The sequence below is a fragment of the Porites lutea genome, chromosome 10, assembly GCF_958299795.1.
Source record: "Porites lutea chromosome 10, jaPorLute2.1, whole genome shotgun sequence".
NCBI lineage: Eukaryota > Metazoa > Cnidaria > Anthozoa > Scleractinia > Poritidae > Porites > Porites lutea.
Genome location: NC_133210.1, coordinates 17,211,482 through 17,235,514, shown reverse-complemented (window position 1 = coordinate 17,235,514; position 24,033 = coordinate 17,211,482). Strand labels below are relative to the sequence as shown.

General features: G+C 38.1%; 2 protein-coding genes across 2 annotated transcripts; one reads left to right on the top strand and one right to left on the bottom strand.

Moving 5' to 3' along the window:
- The first annotated feature begins 73 nt into the window (after positions 1–73).
- On the top strand, positions 74–17,002 carry LOC140950833 (propionyl-CoA carboxylase beta chain, mitochondrial-like). Its single transcript, XM_073400055.1, has 16 exons — positions 74–324; positions 1,919–2,032; positions 2,285–2,353; positions 3,444–3,500; positions 4,681–4,905; positions 5,522–5,563; positions 7,382–7,494; positions 8,006–8,080; positions 8,521–8,602; positions 9,708–9,831; positions 10,409–10,516; positions 11,224–11,324; positions 11,770–11,868; positions 12,831–12,870; positions 13,197–13,256; positions 14,162–17,002. The coding sequence occupies exons 1-16, from the start codon at positions 109–111 to the stop codon at positions 14,281–14,283; spliced, it is 1,647 nt and encodes a 548-aa protein (XP_073256156.1). The 5' UTR covers positions 74–108; the 3' UTR covers positions 14,284–17,002.
- LOC140950834 (uncharacterized) lies at positions 16,791–24,033 on the bottom strand. Its single transcript, XM_073400056.1, has 3 exons — positions 23,830–24,033; positions 20,672–21,268; positions 16,791–18,626 (listed from the first exon to the last, which is right to left on the bottom strand). Exons 1-3 carry the CDS (start codon positions 23,996–23,998, stop codon positions 18,010–18,012), a joined length of 1,383 nt encoding a protein of 460 aa, XP_073256157.1. The 5' UTR covers positions 23,999–24,033; the 3' UTR covers positions 16,791–18,009.

Genomic DNA, 24,033 nt, shown 5'->3' with positions numbered 1-24,033 from the left:
AAAAAATAAAATTATTACCCAGGTAAAGAATAAATACATTTTTCCGCTAACATAGCCGTTGCACTTACCCTACCCCCGCTAGTGTGAAAACGCCACTTGACGAGCGACATGGCGATGTCTACTCTCTGCAGAGCTGGGGTACTTTTGAGGTCTTTTTATCCTGTTTCTAATGGTTTTTCTTGTAAGACTTCTTTGTGGAAAAATGCCTTAATTGTACGAGCTTGTTCTGGGGGATCTGGAAGCGTTTTGCAGCGAATCGAAAAAAAGCAAGACGAAGCTGTTGTTGGTGGTGGCCAAAGGAGGATAGACGCCCAACACCGAAAAGTAAGATCAGAAAATTTAAAACCTCGAGTACTTTCAATTTTCTAGAGCTTCAAAGATCTTTTTAATTCAGATCCCCATCGCAGCATTACAACTCCAAGCCTATAACAAGTTAGAGCCGGCTGAAGTTATACTCTTTCCATAACCAATGCCTGGGGCCGTCGTTGGGAGGAGTGGGGTAAGGAGGGTGGGTGGGGGGGTGCAGGTACCAGCTAAAGAAGGTGGCAGTATACATACCTGCCAACCTCCGGAGATGTAAAATCTGGAGACCCTCTATTTTGCGCTACACCCCCCCCCCTCCACCCCCGAATGTCAAAAGGACCAACACCCCCCCCCCCCATGCCAACAAATTGCCTTACGACATTATATGACGTCTTACATGAAATACATGGAACCAAAATGCGCTTTCATCATTGTAATGACAAACTTATCTTTGTCATTGACTAAACATGTGCAAAAATGTCCCAGAAACTGTACAATGAATACAAAAAGTTCGAATTTTGTGAAAAAATTTCAAAAAAAAATTTCAAAGTATAGCACAGAAATGCTCAAAAGTCCATTATATCCGGGAGATTTAGTGCTCTAACCTGGAGACCGGGAGATTTGATGAAAAACTTGGAGACTCCCAGGAAAACCAGGAGAGTTGGCAGGTATGAGTATAACACCATTCTAGTAAGTATTAACCTAGTACACAAAGTGTTATAAGTCAGAGTTAATTCCTAACTGAATTACATGCTCGGGGAAAGTCCTGTTGATTTTTTATTTCTTTTAGCTCAGACTTATTTTGGCAGGCTAGGGATAATTTGGCCTAACTTTGTTGTACCTCACGATAACTCTGATAGCTAAGTCTCCTGGGCTCCTTATCAAAAACCAAAGTATGTGAATAGAGTCTTGATTTAGTGCAAAGTGTATGCTTCATGAATGCCTGGTGCTGGTTCCGTTTCCGGCTCCGCTTCCGGATTCCGGCTTTTCCATACGCCCCTCAGGATTGGCCTCCACTTTGTCCTGCAAGGAAAGAGTTTTTTTCGTCATAAAATAAATTTTTTCTTGTTCAGTCGCAATGGATGAATATTGGCCTTGTTTTTTTTTCTTTTTGCATTTTGTCAATCAGTCTCAACTTCATCTTGGTTCATAAAACCACCTAGCCTGCAAATACAGCCGTTTCTCCTTGCTCCTCGTTGCTAGGGACGTTCCATCAGGAGGAACGTCCGCGCTTCAGTGACAGAAATTCCTACTGATGACGTAAATCAATGTTTACATGATAAACCCAGTAGTCATGGGGTTCCAAATATGTATTTGTTTGATTTTATGTTTTCTGGTCAGTTATGGTAAGTTTTGTGTTCTACTGTGAATGAGCTCCAGCAAAACTCAGATGCTTTTTCTAAAGAAGAATATATTCCTGAAATATGTACTGTTTTGTGGTAGATTCATCACATTTATGACCCTGACCTTTGCAGCCTTTTGTTTTTTGTCTGTCATACGTAAACAATGGCCCGAGATCAGGCCAAAATTTTCCGATATCAACATTTTTCAAGGAATCATTCTATACCCCTAGAATTTACTTTAACTCAGCATCATGTCGTTGCTTTGAACACAGGGAAAGTTGACTGCAAGGGAAAGGATCAAGTTACTGTGCGATCCAGAATCGTTTGTTGAATATGATATGTTTGTGGAGCACAACTGCACTGAGTTTGGAATGGAAGATCAGAAGGTCAGAGGAACTGATAATGTTTTATCAAGCTAACAATGATTAAGAATTTTTGTTTAGTTGTAATGACTACAAACTGACATACATGTAAACATAAGATTGCATAGCTGTACATAAAACTATTGATAATGCATATTCACAAATTTCTGGAATCTTTATACATATATAATTGAGCTAACTGCATGAACAATGCAAAGAACAGAATATGAACTGTGTGAAACTGATGAGCTATCATTAACTTTATTAATGTTTTAGTTCACTGGTGATAGTGTAGTGACTGGACAGGGGACAATCAATGGACGAGTCTGCTTCCTGTTTAGTCAGGTAAGGTTATTGCCATGTTCTATGCAGTAAATGGGCTGTGTCAACCATGTTGCCATCAAATGTCAATATTATTAAATTGAGCTGAAAACTTTTAAGCAATGGTGGTTAAGCCATATTAACATTAGCTTCTAGTGGCTTGCAGTTTTTCAAAATATTTCCTGTTAATGACAGGGCTGTGATTAAGTTTTGAGGCAGCCGTAGCAAATGAAGATTCACCCGAGACATCGCACAAAAATTTATAGTGCCATCGTTAGCTTTCCACTTTGATCACCTGTAACATCAAGAAGTTCAGCCGTATCAGGTGTAACGGGTTATGGCCCTTCATGACAGCTCTGAATGAGGTAGCCCACCTTGTGTCTTGCTGCAAGGGGCAATTTTCTCTCAGTGCTGTTACTATATACATGTATATTTAAGGGCTAGCAGGGGCAGCAAGTTTCTCTGGCTTCTATGAGCATGACCTCCGACTACTTTCATAGGAAACAAAAAAAATATTTGAACTAAAAGAACCTCTAGAATTACCTTCTAATGATTGCATTTACACAACAACTAAAGAAATTGGACCTTGTTGATTTGTGCATTAGCATCACTGGCAGTAGCATAGGCCAAGTTAAAACTGTTTTGTAAAAGCTTTCTTGGCCAAATCCACAATCATTGCATTTCCCCTTGCCAGTCGGCCAAAGAAGCGTGAGAACTTTGGAGCCCTGATATTTATCTTATAGTCCATGTGTTGTTACAGTTATTCACTTATTGTTTCAGTTGCTCAAACAAGGTTGTTAACCCTTTCACTGCCAGAGTGGATGATGGAGTTTGTTAGGTGGTTCTAACTTTTATGTCGGTGGACAAAATCCTATGGTGCGACCATTCAAATTAAATCTCTTTGGAAGTACTTTCATCTGGTGTTATTTGCTTTAAAAATATTTTACAATTGAAAATAAAATTTGGGATTTTTGTCAAATTTGCCTTTGGTCACATCTGGCAGTGAAAGGGTTAATGATGAACAAAGCATAATTTTATGTTATTTTCCCAAAGCAGGTCACATATTGGAATTTGTTTACGGTATTTGTAAAAAATCCCTTTCCTTGCTTTTTAGGATTTTACTGTATTTGGTGGAAGCTTGTCCAGTGCTCATGCAAGAAAAATTTGCAAGGTACAGTACTGTTAAAGAAACCTTCAGTAACTGTGAATTGCACTAGTTTTTCTGATTGATAGATTGCATCCTACCAAATGATCAACTGTGTAAGTTGTCAGACTTTTGTTGTGAAACTCATTCTTTGGAGGACATCATGTTATCTGACAGTCTGAAAAATGTCAGGATGAAGTCAGCTTCTGAAGTAGGTTGAGTTAATGGTCGTCTGTTGAATGTAGTCCTGAATAGGGCTGTTGTTGTTGACAGTGACTGACTTTTGGACAACCTGTGCGGTAGTCATTTTCAGAGTCAAATTTAGTTGAATCACGTCAGATTCATTGGCCATTTGTCATAATATGCTGAGAAGTGATGTTTCTCAGTCAATGACAGAGGTGGCTCAGAAAAAGAAATCTGAGCTTACCCAATAGACTGTGAGCTGTCCTTCAGGATAGTTGCATTAGCGAGGAAATCTAGCAAAGCAAATGTAAAAAACATTGGCTGGATGAGTCAAAACTGGGGAGGAGGAGGCACCCCTCTGCTGTTGAATCGTCATGCCCTCTCTCACTCTTCGATCTTCTGCAGTCTATCTACCCAACATGAGTACGATCTTCTGGTAACTAGTCCAAAATGCTCTAGCAGCCTTGGTAACAGAAGACTCGTTAGTGTCATTCAAGTAGGTTCAAGTGACAAACATCTCACATACATATTGGACTGTTAGAAGGGAATATCAAAAGATGGTGAATAATTATGGAAGATTAATATGTCATAGGTGCTCAGAAAAAAAGGGAATTTTCAGTGCTTGATTAGTGGGCATTCTTTCCATGAAGCTCAATGCTACAATACAAATTTGCATTTGGGAACATTCAGAAGAGCCTGTTACTGTTCTGACTTTTATTGAAAACTGTAGGATTTTTAAATCAGGTATTTAGAAGTTAATCTGCAAGTAAAAATTCTTGTTTTTTAATACTTAATAATATAATTTTAAGGGCCTTCTTTGCCTTCCAGTCTGTACTTTATAACTCTTTTTTTATTATTGCTAAATTCTCTTGATTTTTGCTAGTGTGTGTTTCATTTTGCAAGTAATAATTATTTTTACTTTTCATGAAAAAGTGATTTTTGCTAATCATCTAAATGATTAACAAAAAACGAACGTTAATCATGCTACAACAACTGTTGTAATCATGCACCTCTGTAACCCCAGGTTATGGACAAAGCGATGTTGGTGGGTGCCCCAGTGATTGGTTTGAATGACTCAGGTGGTGCACGCATCCAAGAAGGTGTGGAATCACTGGCAGGCTATGCTGATATTTTCCAACGTAATGTGATGGCATCAGGAGTTATTCCACAGATATCTCTTATTATGGGACCTTGTGCTGGGGGTGCTGTTTATTCCCCTGCTATCACTGACTTCACATTCATGGTGAAGGTGAGTAAACTAACAAATGATGGTTTATTTATAATGGTGTACATGTAGGTACACATGGTCGTTCTCAACACCACTTTCTGGATCAAAATGGAGTAATTTATAAATGTAGGGTTAGGGTGATTGACACTTTCACAGGGTACCCAAATAGCCCATGCATACACAAGCAGAGTCCCATACACTGTACCTATCAACAGTTAGTGGAAAATTGTGGTACATGCAGCCAGTGTTTGCACAATTTTTTGTACAATTGCACAAAACACCCAAAGAAGGGCTCCTGCATGCACAAGAATACACCATAGCTTTGATAAAATTATGCATAACCTGTAGAGCTGAAAATTAATGGCAAACAGTCACTCAGGGTTCGCACAGTCTTCAAGAGTCCTTGAATTCCATTTTTCCTTGAAAAGTCCTTCATTTTCCATGCTAATCCATGAATGTCCTTGAAATTTCTTTAACTTTCAATGTATTGGCCTGGAAAGTGTTTTTTAAAATGATTTTTGGTTGTCCAAGACAGGATAAATCAAAGCCCAGAGAAGTTATAGGATTACAAACACTGTTCAGTCAATAATATTATACGTGTTTGAAAACAGACATTGCCTTCTTTATTCTTTTATAGGATACATCGTATTTGTTTATTACAGGACCAGATGTAGTGAAGGTAATACAAGTAAAATTAGATCAGGGCATCTGACAGGATGCGGTGGTGCGGATCCGCATAATTGACCAACTTCCGCATCCTCAGGGCATTTTTCCGCACAATACTAAAAAATTGCTCCATATAAGCAAAGGTGGAATTGCTTACCGTCCTCAGAAGCAAAATTAGTGAAGAGATTGATCATTTTGAAGAAATATTTTGCCCAAATCAGCGAGAAAATACTCTGTTTGTTCGTTGCTTGTTCGTACACCACATTTTTTAACCCCCCAGGCGTTCCATGCACTTTCTGGGGTGTCCTGGAAACTAGTTTTTTATAATGCTAATTTCTATTGGATAGATGGCGTTTGTATTTTAGCCAATAGCAGGAACTGATAGAAACTGCGTTTGATACGAGCGCGGGAAAGTCGAACGCGAGAGACGGCCTTTGAAAACATGTAGATCTGTTTAAATCGATCTGTTTAGTAAAGTGTATTTTCTAGAGTCTCTTTCACTCCTTCTGTTGAGTATGGATAAATTTGTTGTTCGTGAGCCGAAAAAGGATCCTCATTTAGCTATTATCCTCATTTTAAACGGAACATTTTGGGACTGCTTCCGGTGTCCAGTTTTCCTCGTCCGCTCTAATGCCTGGCTGCTAAGCTTAAAATGTTTCCACGAATTGAAGAACAAAATCATGTCGAATCTTCGCGTTAAGTCTAAGGAAAAACTGCTTTAAATGAAGAAATACCTGTCAAAGAATGGCAGAAAAAGGTCAAGCATGATAACAAGCATTATGTTTAAAAGATGTAATGAACTCAAATTCTTGGTAAGAGCTTGTTGATATTTCCGTTTATCGTTTTTACCGTACTTTGCGTTGAAATGAGCGGCGTAGCCGTGATTGTTTTGTTAGAAGTGAGCGGCGAAGCCGTGATCGTTTTTTTAGAAATGAGCTGCGAAGCCGCGATCGTTTCGTTGGAAATTTCCGCATAATCTGTTGTCTTTTCCGCATAATTGGCACTTTCTTCCGCATAATATTGCCCGAAATTTCCGCATAATTTTTCATTTTTTTCCGCACCCTGTCAGATGGCCTGTTAGATGTATTTCCCAAAAAGCCTAAAGATTAAGTTCATCATGGTTCTTTGAGTAATAATTCCTGGGCTAAAAGCTTTCCATAAAAATTAATATTATTTGTAGTATTAGATCAGTTGATGTAAATTATAATTGCAATGTCCTGCACATGTGCACCAGCAGACAGCTGGGCTTATTTAAGGTGCATTTTTGATACTTATTAAAGGGTTGTAACACTGTAAATCCTCTATTAAGCCCCCCTCTCAAGTAAGCCCCCTCTCTCTAATAAGCCCCACCTTTTCAGGGGAAGAAAGGTAATAAGCCCCTCCCCCCTCCCCTTCCCCATATTATTCTTCACAGATAAATGATAGACTCTATTAATCAATCACAACAGTAAAACTTCATTTGGACTGATCCAGGATTTTTATTAACCAACTAGAAGTGCAAATTTGTTTTTGAACCTCTGCTGCATGATCTCCAACGTCTTGTACTTGAGCTTTTTTAGTTTGTATTCTAGTTATTTATGGACAACTGACACCATTGCGTTTCTAAATTTAATAAGCCCCCTCTCTAAAAGAAGCCTCCCTCAAATGTATTTGAAATAAATAAGCACTTCATGGGGGGCTTAAAAGAGGATTTACAGTAAAAACATTAGTTCCATTAACTTTCCTTATTTTATTTTCTTGTTACAGTCAAATCCTGTTAATTGGGGTATTTATGAGGTGTCTGTATTTGGAAGGGGTTTGTAAAGTGGGGTCTGATTATTGTTTTTACCAGACTGTTACTCAAGAAGATGTGACACAAGAGGAACTAGGAGGAGCTAAAACCCACACCTCTGTATCAGGAGTTGCTTGTGGCGCCTTTGAAAATGATGTTGAAGCTTTGGCAACGTAAGTAATAATAATAATAATAATGATAAATATTTATATAGCTCCTATACTTTTCAGTGCTAAGCGCAAGTACACTGAGCACAGCATTTCAAGTCTAAGAAAGTCTCTCGATCTAGGAGATGGTTGGGTTTAAATCCACTCCTATAGGCCACATTCTGAAAATCTGAATAGTAGTGAAGGACATTGCATCATCAGTGCTTTCCTCACTTAATTTGTTATTTTTTAAGCGTTCTGAACTCTAATTCTGCATGGCCTTGTAAATAAATTATTGAAGCCTAAATTTTTACATGCCTTCTCTTTGCTACAGTATTAAGTTGCATCTTTAACTGGGATGATCTTCTTTGTATTTATTTCTTCATTCCATGGTTCTACATGTATGTAGCTCAGTCACCTTTTAACATTGACTTTGTATTGAAATTTTTCCATCTGTCTTAAATAGTTTTTGTAGCCTGCACTCAAAACCCAAGGGAATAGGTGTACGTAATTTCGCCTTGTACTTTTTTTTTGTCAGGATCAGAGACTTCTTTGATTTCCTACCACTAAGCAACAAGAACCCTTCACCAATCAGAGAATCTGATGATCCATGGTAAGTATAAATTAATAAAATAATTGTGAGACCCTAAATTAGTGACATCAAAATCTACCTTCTCCTCATCATCAGATGCACATATATTCAGAATATAAACTTTGCAAGAAGAATATGGGGCAACCAGTATAGGAGCATTTTAAGTCCCTGCTCGCTTTTGACTTATTAGAAAAGACTGTTGGTCAACAGTAGGCGGACTGTTGGCCAACAGTTGGCCGACAGATTTTTTGTGGGGAGCTGTTCTTCACTTTTTTTGAAAGTCAGTTTTACAACTAGGCAAGAATCCAATGATTCAGTTTTTAATAATTTATGTTATAACCTACTTAAGTGTTAAACTACATTATATATGCTGCATTCTTTTGAATCAGAGCTGAATACACAAATAGTGGAAAGTGATAAAGTCTTAACAATGTTACAAATATTCTGTTGTTTTAATTTAGTGATAGAACAATTCCAAACCTGGACACCTTGGTTCCATTTGACTCAACCAAAGCTTATGACATATTGGATGTAATATACCCAGTAAGTTTCCTTTGTGTTGGAAAATGGATTATTTTTACCATGTACCTTTTGTGTTCAAAAAATGTTTATCAAGGTCGATCCCCAGTTTTTTAGCCTGTGAATAATGTAGATGTGTATTTCCAGGCATCAGTACTCTCTATCAACATTTTATGCCTGAAAATCCAAGCCAAACAATTGTAAACTGTGATGTGAGAGTTTTTTCTGTGGTTGACCAGTCAGATCATATATAAAGGATAGAATTGGCAAGTAGTGGTGTAACGATTAATCAAATTCTCAATTAATCGCGATTATGACCGTTCGGTTTGATTCATGAATCTTTCCTTCCATGTTTCAATTTGGGTTCGATTTTTGCACACCTTTTCCAGGGTGCCCTCAGTGAGTTATTATATTTTAAAATCAGAATCCAGAACTTTTTAAAATGTGCGTTTTTGATATACGAGCAAAGACGATAGCAGTTCCTGTGCCATTTCATGTTGCCTGGCAAAAATGCTGTCTTTCAACCACCCCTTGAGAATTTCCAAATAAGACAAACCATGTGCGACATGCTGTTTGTCAGGTTCTCAAACATGGCGATGAACCAAGTGACTCTGAATCTTCCTGTCCCTCTTACTGTTCTCAAATTGAGGGTTAAGGGTTGCATATTGTTAACATTATGCGTTATGTTATAAGAATTACGAAACATTTAAATAATCGAAATCAAAAGGCAATAATCGAAATCGAATCGAATCACAAGGCATATGAATCGTTACACCCCTATTGGCAAGAGTATACTCAAATGTATTACTGAAGGTATGGTAAAATGGAAACCATAAATGTGCAACTTGTTCTGCAACATTGCTGCAAAACGAGTTGGAATGCGATGTTGCACATTTTATCACCCACAAATCAACCTGGTCTTGCAACAAATCAGGTTGTTGTCAACCTGATTTGTTGCACAGGTTTGAACGTGGGTGGTAAAACGTGCAATATCGCTACCATAGCTAGCTTAAAGAAGGTTTCCTTCCTCTTTCTCTCCTCAAAGGTCTACTTGGAAAGATCTGTGATTTTATTTGTGTTTTAACTAAGTTTACTCCACTTGTAACTTTGATAACATTTTTATTTGTAGATAGTAGATGACGGTGAATTCTTTGAGACTTCTCCTGATTATGCTAAGAACATTGTGGTGGGATTTGGGCGCATGAATGGTCGTACCATGGGCGTGGTTGGCAATCAGCCAACAGAAGCTGCCGGTAAGTGTCAAATGTATTTTATATCACTTTATATGGGGTTTTCGTTGTTACATGTAGTCGTTAATAGGGTAGGAAGACTTGGGTGGGAAGGAAGGAATTCTTGTTTTTAATGTTGCCAAAAAATGATAAAATTAATTAGTTATTTGCTGTTATGTTGCATAATATATTTAGGGGTTTTCAGTAATTATTATCACCTTTGGGTGGGGCAGGGTGGAGGGCCATGGGTTATTTTCAAAAGCCCTGTGGTGACCTTGGTCTTTATAAAGTAAATTAATATGCCTAAAAGCCCAAAGGTTTGATCAAGTACAACATGGACGAGTGAGGTCAGTTGTTGATTTTTTGCTCTCTACATGAGATGGGATTAAGGAAAATTTTGCATAAATTTATCTGCTTATCTTGTGGGTCATGAGCAATATTAAAGCCCCTTATGCCCATTTTAATTAACCACCTGTCTCCTCTAAATCCAGCAAGCAGAAAAAAGGCTCTGCTGGGTGCAGGGTGTATTTTCACTCGCCAAACTTGAAATACAATAACTACATTTTAATGTTATGTGTATTTTTCTTCCCCACCTTTGTAGGCTGCTTGGATATCAATGCATCCGTTAAGGGAGCCCGTTTTGTTCGTTTCTGTGATTCTTTCAACATTCCAATAATCACCTTTGTGGATGTTCCAGGATTTCTTCCAGGTCTGTTTTCCTGTTAGTGGCAACTCTGATAAGGCTGCTGTTTGTTAAATTATTAACATACTGATGTGAAGTATATATGAAATAATTCATTTTGAACTGTGGTTGTAGATGAAAGTGAAGAATGATCATGGCAGTAAATTTTCCAATTTAAGCAATTGGAAAGAAGAAATTTACTGCGACGATCATTCTTCACTTTCATTTTCCACCCGCGGTTCAAAATGAATTATTTCATATATACTTCACATCATTTCACTCCTCACGGGAGATATGAACTCAATAAATTGACCTCGCTCCCAATGTGCGGCTTCATAGCTCAGTTGGTAGAGCAACGCACCGGTAACGCGAAGGTCACGGGTTCGAATCCCGTTGAAGCCCTGATTTTTTTCAGGCTCCTTCTTTCCAATTGCTTAAATTGGAAAATTTACTGCGATGATCATTCTTCACTTTTATTAACATACTCTAAAAATACTTATAGTTTATTAGTTGTTTCAAGTGACAAACCCTAACTAATGTGCAAGAAAATACAAGACATTGGTGACTTTTGAGAAGTGCTATTTTGCTCCATGAAAACCATTGTCTAGTTTATCCCACACGTCACTGAAAATATTCCATTTGGAAAAAGTCCACTTATTAGTTTGGGGTTGGGGGATGTCCCTGCAAATGAAAATAATTTCCTTAACTTAGTTACAAAACGTTCATTATCGCAGGGACACATCAAGAACATGGTGGCATAATTCGACATGGTGCCAAGCTTTTGTATGCATATGCTGAGGCTACAGTTCCCAAGATAACTGTGATCACCAGAAAAGTAAGCTTTGTTTTCTATATCACATGCACGTAGCTTTTTATTGTTAAAAGTTTAATTTGTTTTTTCTTGACTCCCAGGAATTGTTACTTTTGGCTGGTCCAAATGTGTATAGTTACTCCCCTTTAAATTATGGCTGCAAAGACAAACGATCTTGTTTGTTTTAATTGCAGTTCTTAAAATTGGGGGGGGGGGGGGGATAAGATATGGGGTACTTTAAGCAACTGTTGTACAGGACATGGAAATACACTTTTACAATCATGGTACCATTATAAAGTGCTCTCTTGTCTTGCGAGACCGCAGAAAATCTTGGGGGCAGCTGATCAGGGTCTCTGAAACAAATTAAGATTTCAGGGAAAGTAGTAATAGAATACATGATGCTTGACTTGAATTTTCTTAAGGGTGGGGGAGAAATTACTGACATTGTATTATCATAATATTATTGTAGGCATATGGTGGTGCATATGATGTCATGAGCTCTAAACATCTCCGTGGTGATTTTAACTATGCTTGGCCAACTGCTGAGGTGGCTGTTATGGGGGCGAAGGTGTGTGTATAGTTGTTTAGTACGTTATTTTTAAAATGTTAAATATTACTGAGTTGCACTCACTGGCCAGTTGCATATGAAAAATGGGATGGTTTGTAACTTTAGTCACTTCCAGCCTCATGCACATTATTTGTAGTCCAGGGCACTATGCAAACAACTGTGAAAAGGTCTATTTCTTATTTTGCGAAACATTTCACTTTGGTTTAGATTTTAATAAGTGGGTACACAGATCGCAATGGACAGATGGTTGTAAAGCCATGAAACAACCAAAGTTTCTCATACAAATTCAGATTTTCTTACCCATGGTGAAATGGCACAGTACTCAGAGGAAAAAATAACAGATTCCCATTTTGTTGGATATTTTAGGCTATTTAAAGAATACCCACAAAAATCCCAAATTTGGAAGAGTGAGACAAGTCCCAATCAGAGAACTTGGTTGGGAATTCCCCGGTTCGGACTTGTCTCCCTTTGCCAAATTTGGGATTTTTATGGGTATTCTTTAAATACCCTAAAATATCCAAAAATGGGAATCCGTTATTTTTTCCTGTGACTCTGGCATGTGGAGCTCCTATAAAGGGGTTGAAAATGGTAGAATCTGTTAAACTCAGAAACCCTAGTTTTAAATTAACTGAAACCTGTATTTCAGTGAAAGGTTCTTAACTCGGAGACATGAACAAGACTTGAGATTGACTTACACCCAATCATTTCAGCCAATAATGAGGCTGAAACTTTCGAAAAAAATATACCTGTAGGGCTGCCAACAAGGGCCAGGGATCTCCCCTGGCCACTAAAAGCATGAGCCCCGGCTTATTTGAGAGGAAACAAAAGGAGAATAGAACATAAAAATTGTTAATGAAAACCCTTTATACCCAGCAACTTGAAAACTGAGTGACAGCCCTGAAACCCTAAAATCATTACAGGAATATGATAATCTTACCTTTGTTTTGTTTTCTTTCTGCCAGGGTGCTGTTTCTATCATCTTTAGAGGAAAAGAGGATATTGGTGAGTCTTATAATGATATTCACAAGGCCTACAGTCAATCAATTCTTTGAGCCCTTTTAAGTCTCCAGTATTAACAAGATGCACTAGCTGGTATAATCCGTGTCCAGATCAATTTGGGTATTGCGATCCTGTATGTTAATCAAAATCAATTGACTGGAGAGGTACTGTCCATTAATTTTGTAGTTTATATTTTAACATTAGACTTTAATATACAAAAAACGTTTACGGATATTCCCAAAAAGTCCTTTCCAGTCAGAAGCTGCCTGCAGATTAACAGGTTTAATAAATTGGTACAAATCTAACATTCAAAATTTTTCTTTTTCCAGAAAAATATGAAGCAGAATACATGGACAGGTTTGCCAATCCATTCCCAGCTGCCACAAGAGGTAAATTTAAACATTTTCATTTGTTACATCTTTCTGTTTCCCATGTCAACTTTTATGTGGGGGAGGACATGGTGTCAGAAGCCCAGGCCCAGGACACGGGGGCAGGACAGGTACGGAAGGTGGGAGAGGAAAGGGTGGCTAGGGGTTCTAATAGGGTGGAAAGGGTAGGAAAATAATAGGAAGAAAATACGCAGCAATGCTTAAAATTTTGCAATCGAAAAAGGGGTGGGAGCCGGGAATGAGAGGGGAGAGGCGAAACACAGGAGGTGTTCTTGCATTTCCCCAAGTCCTTACGCTCAGCTCTTTCCCCCTCCCCACTCAGTCCCCAATTGAAGTTTCTATGAATAGTCATCACTGAAAGCTTCAGCCTGAGACAGGTTATTGGGCAGTGTGGAAGAGCAGAAAAGTGAGCAAGAAGTGAATTAACAAACAAGATAAAACAGCAGGAAGAGAGAAAAGGAGAACCTGTAAGCATCTTTTCAAATAGCTTAATCCGCCCACTACACCACCCAAATGACAAATGTCAAAGAGTGCAAGGGTGTGGTGTGGGGTTTTTTGCTCAACAGATTTGTTAGACTGCACATGTAAAGCCAAATGATTGACATAAGTGTTGAAAAAATCTGTCATAGTTGACCGATCATAGGGTATACGACGAGCTGGTATACTGAAATATGGTATTGAAAACAATGCTTACAGGTTCCACCACTCCATCTCTTTCCACCTCCCATGCAGTTTTCTCACAATTCTTCTTGATCTGCTTTCCGCAACTTCTTGGAGCCTGGAACGGTCTATGAAACTTTCAATCCCCACTAAGTCAATATTAGCATTATTTGCCATTGACCAGTAGAGTCTACCAGTAAATGGAAACAAAAAATTATGTTATATTACCCTTCTCTTGTATGCAGGATTTGTGGATGACATTATCAAGCCTCACATGACCCGTAAACGAATCTGCAGGGATCTTGAAGTGCTAGCCACCAAGCAACTTACCAATCCTTGGAAGAAACATGGCAACATTCCTTTGTAAAGTACCCTTCAACTGCCCGGCGCTGTTTGGTAGTTTTTAGCGTAGGTTAGGCCATTCCCTTGTTTATCTTGGGTCTCTTTTCTTCTGGGCATCCCAGATTTAACCTTTCAAGAAAACAAAACAATACCAGAGGAAAGCAAACTAGTGGTTGCTCTAAAGAGTGTAAATTGCTGTTGATGTTGGACAGTATTCTTACAGATGTGTCACATTTACACAGAGCTGATATGGATAATTTATGCTGTAAGACTTCGTCTGTGTAACAAACGTTTCTATTCAACTTATTGCATGCCTCTTTTTTGCTCTCGTTCCAACTCTCTTGATTGACTCGCACAGAAATGTTTGGGCTTCTGTAGATACATGTATAGAACCTGCTTTAAATTTAAAATGTATGTCAGTCACACAAAATAGTAGGCATGCACTTTTGGGATTACCATAAACAAAAGGTCTGTGGTTTGTAGTTCTTATCTACTCTCCTTTAGTTCTTTCAGCCTTGCTTCTTTGTTTAAGAAAAATCCCCAAATTAATAAATTAATATAGAAAAGAGGAAAAAATTGTGGCGATGGCCTTACTACAAAATAAACTAGTTTACTCCGTAAATTTAAGTATAGTTTTTCCCCATAATCATAGCAGACACTGTAAAGCCTTCATCCAGTTCTGGATCTTCTCAATTGGTGGGATGATCAAGACCATTTGGGTAATTATAAGTTTATAGACACCGTCCTCTTTAGGCCAGTCAGTTCTATCCATTGATTTTGATCACTCCAAATTGTCCAGCTCATCCCACATCACATGGAAGGTGTAATAGGTGATTGTCTTGATTATTTGAACACAATGTAAGAACCAAGTATTACACTGTATAGGACCACAGTTTGGTGTGTGTAGTAGCAAAACTTTGTTTGTGACAGTGATGTGGGTGTGAGTTTGAGTTAGCCTGTGAGCAAGCTCTCTATTTGGGGGAGTCACAAACGTCACACAAGGAGATGCAAGTGCTTCACTGCTTGCTCACGCTTTCTCTCAGACCTCTTTTTGCATTCCACATAAATGGAGAGCTTGCTAGCAGGCTAAGTTTGAGTCTTCTGGGGTAGGTGAGGCCTCTTCAGTCAAACAGCTTACAAAATTAATTAAAAGGTTAGTGACTAACATGGAGTAGCCCGCATAGCAGGTGCTTAGACATAATGGGGCCAAGAGAAAACAGGTTGTGCGAGGCAGACACACACAAGGAAAAGGGATCGCCTGCCTAAGAGGCCCATGAAGATGGTTTTTACTTCCTTTCTGAGAGTGTGGAAAATTCCTATTGGTTGGGAGGCTCCCGAGGGGATACGTCTGCACACGAGATCGTTTGTAAACATTTAGTATGTTCCGTCACATCCCCTGTTCTTCGGTTCATAATAACGTTCTGGAAAACTGCCCACCTACCCCTCCCCTTAACCAACATCAGCACTTAGGGAAAGTTCATTTAATATGACAAGCGGGCGGGGGATGAAGATATTGAAACTCGAAGTTTGAAATTTTAGCAGCCCCCCTCGCTAGCGGTTCAATTTTTTAGGAGCCCCCTCCTTGGTAGTCGAAAAAATTTCAGAGCCCCCCCCCCTCCTCCTTCAATTCCTTTGCTCCCCTGATAAAAGATCGCTAGACTGTATTAAATATATTTACCGTTATTGTCTTCAATGGTTTATACTATGACAAACTTGAGATACAGTTGTGATACAATTTTCTAAAGCATTTTTGGGATGAACAAGAGTGTAATAATTACTGAGACTACATTTGTTATATCTGTAAACCATGTGATATAGCTGAGTTGCACAGGTCATTAAATTGTTGAGTTGAAAACCATCTGATCTGTATGATGATGTCATGTGTTGGTTTTGAAGTATACAAATTTTCGGAGCCCCCCTCCTAGCGCAACAATTTTTTCAGAGCCCCCCCTTCGGGTGTCTAAAAATTTTCGGAGCCCCCCCTCAATATCTTCATCCCCCCCCTTGTCATATTAAATGAACTTTCCCTTACTTCTCACTTAAAGGAAAATGTTGGCTTAGGGGAGGGGTAGGTGGGCAGTTTCCCAGAAACGTATTATGATCCGTTCGTTGTTGCTCATTATTTCCTAGCACTTGTTATACAGGCTAACATAAAGTATTTTTTGAGCAACACATATCAACTGAAAGTAGAAATTTTTCTATTCTTGGGCAGTGTTTTGCCTAAATGTTCAGGAGAATCATCTGAATTCCGTAGTATTACGACGTATGAAAAGAGAAAATACGTCACTTCCAGTTGGTGGCATTGCTTAAAAATGCCTTTTCCAAACGTCCCTAGTATCATAGCAAGTGCTCGGAATATCACTTCCTCTGAGAAATGTCTCACATGCATGTTTTGGTCATGGCTAGGAATGCCTAATCTCTCATACATTTTCGGCCTTTGAATCAAACAAATAGAGAAACTATACGATCCCATGTATGGTGTTGGTCAATAAGAGGATGTTAATTTCTCCAGACTAAACACAAAACTATAACAGTAAAATCAGTGATTTAATGTCATTTTTACATTATCTAACAATTGAAACAAAATAATGAGTTTCTTAGATGTCCTTCTACAAATAACTTGCAAAGTGTAAAATGTTGCATCTAGAAACTAATAATAATATAATAGGAAATACAAAGAAATACAACTAAAAAATACTTTAAAAAGAGTGTGTCAAAGTAAATAAAAAATTCATTTTAATTAATTGTTTGCATTGCGTATACTTGAGTACAGGATAGTTAGTACAAAGGGATTCTGTTGTGTCAATTTCGGCCACTTGAAAAATTTCCTTCTTTTTAGAGGGGGGAGGCTTTAGAGGCATGAAGTTTTAAGGTGTGATCTTTAAACCTTTTAATTAGTGGACCTTCCTCTTCCATTTTAAGAAAAAAAAAACGTTCCACTACCATGAAAAAAAGCTTGCTACGCAAAGGAAGTCTTCAAATTTGTGAAAGCAAAAAATTAATATTAACCACTTCTGAACAAACCAAACTGTTGTATTAAAGATATAAAGTTGACTCCTGACAACTGGAACCTTCTTGGGAAATAGAAAAATGTTCGAGTTATTTGGAGTTTGAGGTAAATATCCAGGAACAAGGAAATAAGAAAATGGGTATAGGATGCAAGCATTGTGCACACTTTTACAGTCAGTAAGTTTTACTGTCTAACTGTTCATGTGCATTATATCATTTAATTATATGGCTACAATAGTACATGCACTCTGATTGGCTCTTTTCTTGTACTGACCAGGCATTATTTTCTTGTGATGACCGGGCATTACTAGCCCAGGCATCCAAGGCATATTCAATCTGTGTTTAACCCTTATGGACATCAATGTTACGGTCAATTGACAGCTCTCAAAAGGTGACGAGGGTCAACAGGCCCAACTGTACAACTCACTGAGAAGATTTTTTTTTTAAAGTTGTCTGCTGACCAGTTGTTGGTTTAAATTGATTGCAGACTCAGGTCTACAATGAACCTTCTCTGTTTGGTCATAACAGGGAAATCTTAGACCTTGACCTTGATGTATTGAGCTCACTAAATACATCAAGGCCTCAGTCTGAAATTACCCTGTGATGACCTCAATCTTGTTTAATAAGTAGTACCTGAAGCACCCTCTGAGGGCTTAGCAAATTACAATGTACTGTACATGGGTTGTGCTAACGACAATAAAACTAACTACTTATTATCAAAAGTTTATTACCAATTACTAATTCACACATAGCCTTTCAATCCTGCCTCATTCCAGTCATAAACAGAAACTTCACGTAATGTAATGGAGGTGCCATTTGTCACCAATTTGGTGACGTTTAAGCTTATGGCAGAAATGACCTCCCCGGTGAATACTGCAGGGAAAGCATGAATCCGTTTCTGACCAACACTACTTCCTTGCTCAGGGTACTCAAGCCAGCCATTTAGGGTCTTAAATCGCAGCTGGTATTCTTCAACGAGCTGTCCGAATTCCGCTATGTTTTCCATGATTACTACGGCTCCCTTACCCATCCAGTAAAGCTCTGGCAAGCTCCACACTATCTCAACTCCAACTTTCAGTTCTGGATTTTTGTCTGTGAAGACAAGATTTTTGTACAGCAAACTGACAGCTTCACCAAACTCCTTGTATGCTTGCATATCCTCCTCTTCAACCAAGCCATAAGGATCTGGGTTCAAGTTGAGTACCATGTGACAGCCCCTTCCGACACTCGTCAAATACTCACTAACAAGAGTGCTAACACTCTTCACTCTACTTGTTGTGTTCGGTTTCCAGAACCAGTAGTGCTCTCTTATGACAGTGTCACAAAAGGGCGGACAAAACTGCGTTCCCAAGGGATCAGCTGTAAAGAATAATTATAAAATTATTGTTAATGATTATGTGAAATTATTCATAACTAATATAATAATTATTTTTCACAATATATTACTTTAACAAGATATATAATTTTTTTTATATACTGTGTTAATGGTTGAAATCATTTTTATTTTTCTCCTGCACTTAAGAAATCAATCAATATCTTAGGAATTTGAATTTCTGTATCAAAAAAGCTAAGCTACAAAATGCTAATTGGCGGAGATTTAATTTAGCCATGAAGTCATCAATCTTAATACACAGGGTCTGTCGCAAAAAAATCAACATTAATTTGTGGAGCTTTCTATCAAATTGACACTCAATGCCAAACTGGCTATACCTTAATTAAAGCCAAGGTAAGAGCCTGTGTACTGGCTGGTGTCTTTTTGAATTGTGTGCAGTGTGGTGTGTTATTTGCAGTTCATAAAGTAAGAGATTCAGCCCCACAAAAGCTGAACCAAGGTCAAAATGAGAAAATGATGGGGGAGGAGGGAGGGAAGAAGGCAGATCGACCTTGCATGTTTTCTGGTTCATCTTGCTCTTGGGTGTCTCTCGAACAGTCACAGAAAGACACACCAAAAAAGCGCCAGCTATACATACATACATAAAGTACTTTATTTCAAAATAACAAGCACTGTTATTAAGAAAAAGAAAACCCAGAGGTTAACCCTATATTAAGGATCTCATAAAAAGAAAAAAAAGAAAAGAATCTATAAAAATAATTATAACAATAAAAAAAAAAAAAGTACATTTATATAATTGCAAGTTTATAAAAATATATAAAAATCACAGAAATATCATTAAAAAAGTATAGAATGTCTATTCAAGAAATATTCATGTGATTCTTTAATCTTAGTTCAAACTTGTTGATATCTGGACTATCATGGCAATTGATTACGTTACTTGGAAAATCGTTCCAAAACTTGATTATCTTAATTTTTGCGAGTTTGGTTTGTATCTTATATTCATGGTTGGATCTCGTCTTAGTGCTCCTGCACAGCAGTTCAAAATAATCACTGAAGTTTAGATCATTCAGATTGAATATGCTCTTATAGCACTCCACCAGGGATAGAAATTCCTTCCTATGGGACTCGAGGAATTATGCAGGATAAATTCAAGGTAGCAATACCATTGTTGTTTTATCTACAGCATATTTAAAAGTTTTATGATTTCAACCATTTGCCTCAGATGATATTTACACGTAGTTATTTATCCATTGCAAAGTATTATTATTTTTATAAATTTCTGCCACCTGTCTCTGCAGATGTCTCAGATGGAGTCGAGAGTTGAAATTGGTCAAACGGTTTAAATTAAACAATCTGGGGGTAAAACTGAAAAAGATACTCAGTTTTGTTTTGTTAAAGAAGAAGGAGCATGGCCTGGCAGTTGGATTTTGCCAGGTACCCAGCTGATGGGTTTGTTGCCACTGAAGGTTGTGTAGAATTGGAGTCGAGAGTTGAAATTGGTCAAACGGCTTAAATTAAACAATCTGGGGGTAAAACTGAAAAAGATACTCAGTTTTGTTTTGTTAAAGAAGAAGGAGCATGGCCTAGCAGTTGGATTTTGCCATGTACCCAGCTGATGGGTTTGTTGCCACTGAAGGTTGTGTAGAATTGTCTTGCATTGATTGGTTAACATCTGGGGAGCCATAATGGGCAATGGAGGTGGAATTCTCAGACATCGTGCAAGCAAGCTGTAGCTAATTTTTGGCTAATGTTTTTTCTTTGGCTGCTGGTAAAGAGATTTGTTAGTAATAACTTATCTACTAGACTGCAATACAGATGAAACAAAACTCTGGCTAAGTCCATCTGCGAAACAGCGCCAAAATTCTTGTTCTGGGTCCCCATCTGTATTTAAGTACACCCTAAGATTCTTCTGTTAACAAGCCGTTAACGATGAAAGGAAATTCAAAGCGCACTTCCAGTAATTTGTTGAATCCATTGTGGGCCCAGAACAAGGATCTTGGAACTGCTTCACAAATGTTCCCATTGTTAAATAAGGTCTGCAATACAGGCTAGCTACTTATCTACTAACCTTTTCCCATATCACACGTGTTATCCGGCACTGAATACCACAGAGGTAATGGTGCCACAGCTTGCTCATCACCAACCCAACGAATTCCTTGATTCCCAGCAAATGTTGGACACTGCATACAGATAGTATTATTACCCAATGAACGCAATATTGGCCCAACCTTAGGACTAACACCAGGTACAATACCAGCATCAAACCAAAAAATAAATGGGTTTGCATACTTTGACTTAGGATCAAACAGTTCATACATGTGTTGTTCAACAATGTGGTTATAAAATGCTTGCGCTGCAGGATTGTGTGTTCTGTAGTTATCAACATCCATATACCAATTCTCATGAACACTGTAGTAGAAGGCGTGCTCGAGGCCGTACTTTGCACAAGATTGCATAAATTCCCATGCCACATCTCCTGTTTTGTTTCGCCACATACTGTTCTTTACAGAGTAGTTGTAATTTGTTTCTGTGGGCCACAGTAGAAAGCCACTGAAGTGATCTAAAGTGAGAATTGCATACTTTGCACCAAAACTACTGGCTGCTTTTAACCACTCATCTGTTGACAACTTGGTTGGGTTAAATGCATCCGGGGAAACCACATGACCTGATCATGGACAATGCAAGTAAGGAAACACTCAAATAAATATGTGATAATGAAATAATCAGCATGCCACGAGCGAGGGACAAAGACAAAACTTATCTAACTCCCAGACAGGATTCAAACCTTTAACCTCCCAAACATCAGGCGTGCACTCTATCCACCTGAGTTACAGAGAACTCATGGAGAGCGAGGCCATATACTAGGATCATATTTGACACACGTCCTTCAATAACATTTTAGGACCGAGCTATACATAGCTACAGCACTACGAACTCAAGAACAAGCAAAAAAACTGCTTAAAACTGCTCAGAGCCAGTCTACACAGTACAGTACTGGACCTCAATTTAACAAACCTCTATATAATTATAACGAAGTACTCAGTGCAACAAACTATTTTCTTCAGCCTGGCCAAAATTACAGTAAAAATTTATGCAACAGAACCTCAATTTAACGAAATCCTCATTATAACAAACACAATCCACAACTGCAAAACGTAAAATATATGTTGTAGTTAATCTTTTTATCTCAGGTAATTTCATTTTTCCTTTGTTTCAACTTCATTAGCATATATTACCATACCCAAAAACAAAAGAAAAAGAAAAATTACCTGAGATAAGATGATTGAAAGATGATTAAAACACGCGTGATCAGATAACAAGGGTAGAAAGTCAAAACGTGCCTGACCAAATTACGTTTTGTGGATTCCATTCATTCTTAGTGGAAGTCCAAACAAATGCTGGTTACATACATGTGACACATGCATAATGTGGGCTTCTCTTGTTGCTGGCAATAAAAAAGCTACCATTTATCCAAACAAACTTTCCCAGCAAACACTGCAATAACATTTTACACACTATAATAAATACCACAGTTTTTGAATGGTCAAAATTTGTAGCAAGTTTCACACGTGCAGCCAGAAACAGTCCTGCTGATTAACACCTTTTAATTGTGTCATTAAACAGTGATCAATTATCAAGTCTGCTATAAATCAGTTATTGTTTAACCATTTGGTTAATGACATCCAATCAGAAAGAGGAAATCAGCAGGACAGTTTCTGGCTGGCACACATGAATCTTGCTATGCATTTTGACCATTCAAAACTGAGGAATCTTGATTTTCTTTAGGGACTAGCTGTGGTTCTTTTAGATGGCTTTTTGATTGAAAGGTACGAAAAGAAGTGTGAATCTTTCAACCTTCTTGCTGTACAGTTTGAAAGCAGAGTGATGTGATTTTCTGGGGGAAAAATTGCTCCAGTGCTAGATCAGTTCAAAAAATTGAATCCACCCTTGATGTTCTTCTTCCCAGATCTTAGCAATTTTGCTATCAACAAATTCGAAGTTAAATTAAGTCTTTCATTGATTGATTGGTTGATTAACGAGCAGCAGTGAACAGCAAACTCAAATTCCCTCAAAATTGCTCAAAATACCACTTCAGAACACTCTGTGACACAAAGTCCACTTCGTAACGCAATTTCCACTCTGTAACACAACATATGCATGGTTCAATTTTACTTGTAACCGTGCCCCCATGCCCTCAGACACACCCCTAGAGATTTTCAATTTTTTTCTCTCTTAGAAGTCTATTCCCAACCCCCGGGCATGTAGAAAGAGACAATTCCCCACCACCAAGCTCCCGATTGACCTCATATATGTTTTTTGCAACATCTTTTTGATCCGTACAAAAGCAAAACAACACATTTTCACAACTTTTCTAAACGTTTTCCTGAGTTTATTGAGGGAAGGATAGTGAACTGGATATCATAATGTAGTTAAAACATTAACAATAAATTTGAGAACGAAAACAAAGAAGAAAAACTCTTTAAAAAGCACTTCCTCGATAGAGCACTTCATGAGAACACTGGACCGAGTCTCTGTTTCTCTATATATATCAAAAGCCTTGTATTCATTTTCATATAAAAACTTATCATTATTTAAAGCTAAGCTGAAGAAATATTTCTGTCCTTCCTTTCCAGAACATAAAAGCCATTCAGGTATGCACAATATGCACATTTGTTTCAAATTTTAAACATACCTTCAAATACAAACTTTAATTTTGATAAGTTATTCCTCTCCAGCCACTCTCCGACAAATTCCTGTTTTTCCTCAAAAATACGTAGTCTTGAGGTCCGGAGCCATCGTGTAAACAGTGCAGGAAATAACATGTACTTCACAAAATCAAAGAGAAGATATTTTTTTATTTGCCCCACCTCCCTACCACCCCCGGTACTTGTCCCGTGGATTGCCCGGGGGGGATTGTAACAAGTAAAATTGAGCCATGCATTAGCTTTGATACTTGCAGATATTTAGCGATATACCGCCACAGCTGAAGCAAATGGTACATACAGTGCAATTCTACCATAAAATTACATCGGTCACACAAACAGATTGTGTAGGCCTCCTGTCGTCATGACATGACAAGGCTAGAGTCTCACGCATTTGCCTAAGAAAAGTTGGCAGCTATGTAAGCTTAAGCACTAGGAGCGTTACTAGCTTAGATGGTTCAGAAACTCTATTTCACACTGGTGTATCACTTTTCAAGGAGTAAAATTATTCCAAAATCCTTACCTGCTTTCATACTTCTATTAAATGTCTGCATATTGAAGTGTATGCTGGCTCCTATCTCGTAGTCGAGGTACTTTGCTTGAGCGGCGCTCGGTTTAGCCACCGAAACCGCGCAATGAGAACAGTTTATAAAACAAGCCAGAACAAGTGCTATTAAACAACTGCAAATCATTTCGGAAGAAATAAGCGCTAGCGACAACCCAAAAG